The 8,983-nt window shown below is 30.4% G+C and overlaps 1 protein-coding gene across 3 annotated transcripts; it reads left to right on the plus strand.

Annotated features, from left to right (window-relative positions):
* The first annotated feature begins 344 nt into the window (after window positions 1-344).
* Window positions 345-7,848, plus strand: LOC114389240 (silicon efflux transporter LSI3-like). Of its 3 annotated transcripts, none has more exons than XM_028349869.1 (4): window positions 345-555; window positions 5,186-6,448; window positions 6,583-6,772; window positions 7,343-7,605. In XM_028349869.1, exons 2-4 carry the CDS (start codon window positions 5,285-5,287, stop codon window positions 7,603-7,605), a joined length of 1,617 nt encoding a protein of 538 aa, XP_028205670.1. In that variant the 5' UTR covers window positions 345-555; window positions 5,186-5,284. The 3 variants fall into 3 exon arrangements, with proteins under 3 accessions (XP_028205670.1, XP_028205669.1, XP_028205671.1); XM_028349868.1 differs by lacking the exon at window positions 345-555 and adding an exon at window positions 3,290-3,634; XM_028349870.1 differs by lacking the exon at window positions 345-555 and having other exon boundaries at window positions 5,285-6,448; window positions 7,343-7,848.
* The last annotated feature ends 1,135 nt before the right edge of the window (window positions 7,849-8,983 follow it).

The raw sequence follows: 8,983 nt of genomic DNA on the forward strand, positions 1-8,983 counted from the left end.
TGTATTACACTTTCGAACTTTCTTTGAATTTTATTATTTTCAAGGATTAAATTAATTAACAGTGCATCACACGCTTTCAGAAACAAAATATAATTGATCATTTACTCTAACATTTTCAATTATAAGTAGTGGACTACTAGTATATATATATATACCCACGATTTAATTAAAAAGTTGTTGGTCTCGAGAAATTATCACGTGCCTCAAATTTAATTACTTTTTTAAAAATGAAGAAAAAATTGTTCATTCGTGTAATTCTAAATTGGAAGTTATTACCGAAGTTGCCATTTTCTTCTTATCCTCCAGGTGCACTTATATAATAGAAAGTCACCTTTCAGCATGTGGTATGAAGTTTTCGTGATAGGTTTTCAGCTTTAAGGATGCTGCAGTTCTCTTCTCTTATTTTCCAAATAGATTAAAATATTTCTAAATCTCAATCCCGAAAAAGACTTACAAAACGTTTATAGCTTTTTCATGAAGTAAATCCAATGCAAGGACTGCAAGGTGTGGAATTCCAAGTTATATCGAAGCCCATGAAAGAATTTTCTTTATAAGGTAAGACTATGATGTAAAAAAGTTTGATAAACGTTTTTGCTGTTTTCCTTTTGCAGTTTTATTAAATTAAACGTTATGTATGATTATTTTGATGATTATTTGCACAATATGTTTACGTACTATGCATGACCACATAAATTAAAATGAAATAAAGAGAATATGGGATTTCATCGTTATCTTTGAGATGCAACGTATTTGTAAATATATTGTTTTAAATATTAATATATATGCTGATTTTACTGAATAATTTTTTTACGTTTGCTAGCTCTTAATTGTTTTCCATTTCTGGGTTGTATTATGGGTCCTTTTATTTACTTAGAGTAGGCTTGTTTATGAAGGAAGTGAATATTCGTGCATTTTGAGATTTTGATCACCTTCTGGGATATAGCACATCATTTAGGTCGTTGAAAGTGTATATGACACTGTCATATTATATAAAAGTAAGATTTTTTTTTTAAAAAAAATATTACTGAAAGTGTAATCTGCCAATTATTTTAGTCCAAGTTTATATAGATGAGTAGGGTTTAATGATTTTTGCTGGGTTTGATGATTAGGGTAATAGTTTACATAGAGGGTTTATTTTTGGGGTGCATATATTTAGGCTAGAGGATTCATCATTTTACATAACTATTGAGCTAGTTGTGTAAGGGGCAAGTATTCCTTGTACCCTTCATCTTCTTCCTTATATTAATAATGTTTGCTCTTAGCCAATAAACAAAAAATAGTTTAAATTTCAGAATATCATTACTTAAATGATAATATTAATATATTTAAGAACAAAGGAAACAGTTACGTTTAGGAGCTTAATTATTTGACATTTTAGGAACTTTAAAAAAAATGAAAATTTGAGAATTTAACGTGACTATATTTACACTTTCAGACCAAAATGGTGTTTTATCTAAGTTTTTATAGTCCTATCGGGCTAGAACCTACCCCATATGTAGTTTAATTTCCTCCATGTTAACTATGTAACTACTCTATTTTGTTTGTTTGCACCTACCAAGTATGGCACATAGCAATTTAAAAAAGAAATTAGTGGCCCTTATGCACTATTTTCTTTTTGAAAGGGGAAAAGAAAAAGGAAACTAATACATAGCTTGAGTACATCTTTGATGTCGTTATAGTGTTTGAATAACAAGAGATTTGGATTTAGTAATTATATGGAGGATGCACATGATGTAGTTGGAAAATATCTTATCTTATTAAATATCGTCTAATGATTGAGACCACATCGATTAAACATAAGAGATACTCTTAATTTTCAATAATTTTTTTTATCATTACTCTTAATCTCAAAGGTAAAGAATCACGTTTTTTTTATTTTATCAATACTCCATTTCCTTAATTACTACACCAAATCTATATCCTATGCTATGTGAGTCATTTCTCTCCTAAAGAAGGAACATAATAACAATATAGTAGAAATAGCATAACAATTTACTGCTATGATAATTGGATTTCTTGAGTATATTGACGAGAATTTGATTCTTTATTCATACACATAGAAAATACTTTACTAATTAAGAAAGAAAAAAAAATATTTTAATAATTTCTACGTCTTAAAAAATTAGTCTCAGGGTCTTTTTAATTGTGGTGGTATCTTGCTTTTAGCAAAAAGAAACAATGGTAACAATATAATTATCAACTGGATTGCAATTATTAGTATAGTTTTGATTCTTTTTTATTGGTAATGCTTGTTGGCCAGCTAACATTTTTTTCTTAATATTTTGACTTTGATTTCTATGAGTTTGTTCATGTTTTATACTCCGTTATTGTCATAGTAATTTATAAATATTTTACTTCATTTATGTTTTAGAATCTATATCCTTTCTTTTAATTGAATAGCAGGATCTAGTTATACAAACTGAAAAGAAAAGAACAATCATTATCAATGGGATAAAAAATATTCCTTTCTTGTCTAATATATCATATTAACTATTTAATAGTGGAAATAAATTCCAATCATATGTTTTGTACTATGTCGAAATTTATGTATTTTAGTATATCAAATACTCATTTCTTGTATGGATTTTTTTTATATATAAAAAAAAAATTATACCCATACAACGTACTAATGTAATAGGTTCTCAAAGGCTTCCCTTGCGTGAATACTTCAAAAATATTTCAACCTTTTGATGGAAGCAAGACGGAGAGATAAGATTGAATGTAAATACAAATATCACATCGATGTTAAAATATTAATTCATCCTATCCAAATTATCATTATGTTAATGTTTTGTGGAGAGTATCAATTGCAACATGGTATCATGTGGTAGTTATTTCAAAATTACTTATTAAATATAAAGTGGTTTGAAGTGACGTAAGTGCAAGTATATGTGTGAGTGGCATTTTCAATTAAAAAGACAGTGGTACGTCCTAGATTTAATAAAAATATTTGTCAGTATTAAAAAAAAATCTCGTGCTTTTTATTTGATTGCTGAAGAAAAAAATTAACAATTATGTAGTATAAGTTATAAAAAAAATCATATTCTCCCTCAACAAGAAATTATAGTTAATAAGAGTTTCAAAAAAGTTACTATAATGATCAACCAGCTTATTTTATGTGATAATTTATTATTAAATTATATAAAATTATTTTATATTATCAGTGTATAATTTATTTTTAAAAAAAAAATACATAAATAGTTTATTGTGTCAGATAAATTCTGATTGGAAGCTATTAAAGTTGCCCTTTAGAACTTTTATATATTTTCCAGTGTGCACATATATAAAAGAGGGTCACCTTTCACCTAGTGGTATGAAGTGGAAGTGTCTTGAACAATAGTCTTCAGCTCTGAGGATGCTGCAATTCTCTTCCACCATTTTCCAAACAAATTAAAATGTTTCTGAATCCAATTTGGAAACCAAAAAGTTCGTAGCTTTTCATAGAGCTTTCAAGTAATTAGCCCCGTGAAATATTTTTCTTTTTACGCAAGATGACACCACGGGCCTTCTAACTGAAACAAGCAATAATAATAACAGGCCAAGGAAAAACTCAGCAGCATTCTGTTAGAAGGAAAACACTTATCTCTATTAGCATATTTGTCTCCATTAATCTCTTACTTCAGTCCTCTATCAGGTAAGAGTAGGACGTAAAATGTGTGATAGATGTTTGTGTTATTGTTTTCCTTTTCCAGTTCTGTTGAATTAAATGCTGTATTATATGATATCCTTGCTGCTAATATGCTTAACTGAATGAGTTTTTTACGTATGCTCTACGTGTTTTCCAATTCTTGCTTTTTCTAAAAGAATTTCTTGAACCTCCCCTCATATTTCCTTTGTGAACTTACCAGATTTCATGCATTTTGAGAGTCATAGAATTTCTTATTATAGTTAGGCCGATTCTGCTAGAATCTAGCTACTGCATGCATGTACTTTGTTCAATATGTGTCAGTGATCCATAAGTAATGCATAATACACATGTTAGTCCATATGGGATCTGGAATTTGATCAATAATATTTGCAGATGATTTCATAACAGACTGATATACGTGCAACGTAATTGTTAGAATAGATTTCGATACCACCTTAATTTTGAATTTAGGATCTAACTTAACGGATGGAAACTATCTTTTATTTATATGTTCTATTTTACCGTATCTTTATTTTATGTGAAATCTCCAACATTCTACCTGCAATCACAGTATATTTTTTATACGATTTTATAAGTAATGGTTACAAAAGGAAACTAGTACCCAACTTGTGTACGGTTTATTAGTACCAATTTTTCTTTTAACCAAAAAGCTGATATGCAACTCTGCTGTAGTGGTATGTCTTTGATACGGTTTGGCCGTATAGTTGTGACAAGAACTAGGCATTTTTGTTTGGGAAAAAAGTGATTATTGCCTTTTTATGCTAAAAGAATATGTTTTTCTTTATATTTTCCAAAAAAAATATTTACTTGTATTGTGTAATTAGTCGATTATCTGAAAGTCGTCCATAATATGTATTTGCTTAGACATCCAAGAAGAGTGACGCACGTTCACTTGATACAAATATAATTAGCTTTTCCATCAGTCGTACAGTTTGAACGCAAAAAAAGATTAAAAAGTGCCTAAGAAATTCTGACATTAAAAATCTATCAGAAATTACTCTTACAAAATCACAGTTAACTTTCAAAAAGTTGATCTAAACCATACAAGTATTTTTTTTTAAGTATACTATTTTGATATTTGGTAAAAAAAAAAAAAAAACTTACCGATTTTTTATATTGTTGTGATTCTCTATTTTGCTATTGCTTGGTTTGTTGGTGGGTCATCTTTTTTTTTTTTTTTTGGTTTATGAGCTTGGTACGCTATTATCCTCCAGATATTTTTCACGATAATTACAACTTTCATGTTTTATGCTATGCTTGAAAATTCAGGTGATTTTATTTTTTACAAAGTTGTCATGTTTTGTAATATCAAATTCAAATGTCTTATCCATATTTAATTACGAAAAAATTATATTAACACAAAGTATAGGCCTACCGGTATCATGCAACGTAGTTTAGCTATGTCATATACCATGAACTTATCTACTTTAAATGCTCTTCAATAATAATGATTCACTTAATTCATGTCTCAAAGTCAAAGGTTTGATTTTCTTGCATTCTTACTAAGTTGCTAACCAATTGGTTTTTCATGTTCAGGAAATTCCTACCAAACAAAATTCATTTGTGTTGGCCTAGAGGTGAAGTTTATAGCATTTGCTTTGAAGTTTGGAAATTGTTGCTTGTTCAATCACAACAATGGCTTTAGCTCCTACTTCAAAAGTTGTCCTTGGTTCAATAGCCTTTGCTATCTTCTGGGTACTAGCAGTTTTCCCAGCTGTGCCTTTTCTACCCATTGGGAGAACTGCAGGGTCCCTGCTTGGTGCCATGCTTATGGTCATATTCAAAGTTCTTAGTCCAGATCAAGCTTATGCTGCAATTGATCTCCCAATTCTTGGTCTTCTTTTTGGGACTATGGCTGTCACTATTTTTCTTGAAAGAGCAAACATGTTCAAGTACTTGGGGAAATTGCTCTCTTGGAAAAGTAGAGGACCAAAGGACTTACTTTGTAGAATCTGTCTCATTTCTGCTATCTCAAGTGCTTTTTTCACCAATGACACTTCTTGCATTGTGTTGACTGAATTTGTGTTGAAAATTGCAAGGCAACATAACCTCCCACCTTACCCTTTCCTTCTTGCACTTGCTACAAGTGCTAATATTGGATCCTCAGCAACCCCAATTGGGAACCCCCAGAATTTGGTTATAGCTATTCAAGGTAAAATATCATTTGGGAGGTTTCTGATAGGTATTCTTCCAGCTATGCTTGTAGGAGTTGTGGTGAATGTTGTATTTCTTATAGCCATGTATTGGAAGGTACTATCTTGTCCTAAGGATGAAGAGGATCCAGTTTCAGAAGTTGTAGTGGATGAGGAGGTTGTTTCTCATCAGTTTTCTCCAGCCAGAATGTCTCATTTTACATCCTTTAATTCTCAAGAATGCAATGGCAGTGTAGAACTTGCTAATAGTATTCAAAACTCTTCCCAAGTTCATGTTATGAGAGACCAATCAACTCCAAGTGAAAGTGAAGTTCAGATGGTTCATAGTGGCACAAAGGATTTCACAACAAACTCAAATGCATCCAAGGAAGGGACAAATGATACAAAGGAGGAAACTAATCCTTCAAAAAATGTTGCAATAGTAGTGGATAAACCTATTGAAGCACTTGTTATACTCTCTTCAGGAGAAAAGGACTATATGAACAAAAAATGGAAGAGGGTACTGTGGAAATCTTGTGTTTATGCAATCACACTAGTAATGTTGATTGCAATGCTCATTGGTTTGAATATGGCATGGACTGCAATTGCAGCTGCAATAACTTTGGTGGTTCTTGATTTCAAAGATGCAGGGCCAAGCTTAGACAAGGTAAAGCTTATATAACACAACCGCTTGTACAAAACCTCATTTTCTCTCTTTTCCATTTGAAATGCTAGCTATTGTTATTCTTGTGCCAACTGAACTTCGAACAATCTCTTAAAGTGATTTTCTTCTTGGAACAGGTCTCATATTCACTTTTGGTATTCTTCTGTGGAATGTTTATCACAGTAGAGGGCTTTAAGTCCACTGGAATTCCTAGTGCTATGTGGGACTTAATGGAGCCCTATTCTCGAATAGATCATGCTAGTGAAACAGCTATACTTGCTATAGTTATACTTGTCCTATCAAATTTGGCTTCAAACGTACCAACAGGTAAGTGCATGATCTTCCTGCCAAAATAATTATTTTTCTGGTACAACTTGTTTATTTATATGTTACCCATCTATTTTATGTTCGATTCATGATTAAAAGACGGTCTACTAATTTTTTTTACCTTGCTTAAATGACAATTAGTGAATGGTAAATCTTCAAATGGCTTCTGTTATGCATGACTTATATTGTTTCCTAGAATTAGTTATACGTAACATGCAGCATTTTTTTAATTAATTTGAACTTTCATGACTGCTATAAGATATAATGTTAAATTTATGTGTTTGACATTAGTCAATTTTAAATTTTTAAACCAAGTTTGATATAAACTATAGTAGCATACAAAAAGAAATATGTTAGGATTATATTTTCCCTAAAATTTTCAATTGTCATGGGCAAAAAAAAGTATGCAATGTTAAGTCATAATACATATATGCAATCTAGATTTAGTCATAATGAAGGTTCACATTCATTTCTTGTCTAAACTACCAGTATTTTTTTTTTTTATATCCATACTTAGCAAGAGCCATTTTCATTTGATGCATCACAATCTTCTATTCATATGTTTTCTAGTTCTATTGCTTGGAGCAAGAGTTGCAGCCTCAGCTGCTGCAATTTCCAAAGGAGATGAGGAGAGGGCATGGCTAATCTTAGCTTGGGTTAGCACTATAGCAGGGAACTTTTCACTATTAGGATCAGCTGCCAACTTGATAGTGTGTGAACAAGCTCGTCGAGCTCCAAACCTTGGATACACATTAACCTTTTGGACTCATCTAAAAGTTGGCCTTCCTTCAACTCTTATAGTCACTGCTATTGGGTTGACACTCATAAAATGATAAGAGTTTACTAAAAATCCAAAGAATCTTATCGTAGAAGTTTACACAAGCAAAGTCAGTTAATTGTAATGTATTTTAACGTTGTGTTAGAAAATATAGGTAGATGAACAAGGAATTTTCTCTGTTTTTGTTGTTAATATCGTCAAATAAGTATATGATTGTGATGGTCCTAGCTAAAAGTTTGTTAGGAATGCTTTTGAAATTTCAATTAGTAATGAATGTTAGTTTGGGAGTTATGTGAAATCTTTGGCAGCAGAATTTACTTTCCTCCAATTACTTTCTGTGCGTGGGGCATTCAGCAAACTACGACCCCACTTTTAAGTAATGAATTGGTTTTTAATTTTGTCAATTACTTGACTTTTTTTCTATTGAACTATGAAAGTGACACATATATGCATGATATATGTGCCAAAAAAAAACTCCTTCCATATAGAGCTCGCAAAATGGACCGCATCAGCTAGTTTCACTGTTGGCCTATTGATTCAGGTCGAGTTAGACTAATAAAATGTTAATCCAAATAGAATTGTGACTATTTGGACTAGTCTACTATCAGGTTATATTGGACTCAAAAAATATTGGTGTGAATTCAATTGAGCCTATTTTGATATAATATATTTTTTTTAATTTTTATTTTTTTCTTTTGAATCTGTAAAAATTTAGATAAAAAAGTAAAATATAGATCAATATAAGTCAGTCTAATGGGCCATCGAGCCTGGTCAAACTTTAACAAATGAGTCTCATATAAAATATGAACTTGTCTAACTAAGTCCTTTTTCTCACTTAATTGATGGACTAGGTGAAGTCGACTCATCCATTTGGTCATCCCTACTTACATATATAAGAGTTTCACCATAACCAACTACACCTCTTGCCACTAACATTTAGTAAAAAAAAATATATTTTAATTTAGTTATCGTTTTACAAAATAAATGAAGTATTAAATGTTTTTTTTTCATGAGATACTCTTAGTGAGAGTAATTATTATAGTGTAGTAAATGAGAAAAATATCTAATTAATTATAGAGATAAAAAAGAATATTAGAAAGATATTAATTAGATTTCTTAATAATGTATCAAAATCTTAAACATCATATAAAATGAAATGAAAGGAGTGGTAATTAATTCTATCTCGGTCTAAGATCTTGAATCACTGGGGTTAAATTATTTTTAAGGCTTAATTATTATTTTTGTCTTCTAATTCAAATATGAAGTTCAATTTGATCCTCTTATTATTAAAATGTTTGATTAGGTTCTTTAATTTTTAAAAGTGTTTCAGTTAGGTTCTTTTATTTTTAGAAGTTTTAATTAGGTTCCTTAATTTTTAAAATAAATTCAACTTTATCCTATTTAAAATCAAATTTGATCTTATTTTTTAAAAA

Source organism: Glycine soja, chromosome 16 (assembly GCF_004193775.1).
Source record: "Glycine soja cultivar W05 chromosome 16, ASM419377v2, whole genome shotgun sequence".
Lineage (NCBI taxonomy): Eukaryota > Viridiplantae > Streptophyta > Magnoliopsida > Fabales > Fabaceae > Glycine > Glycine soja.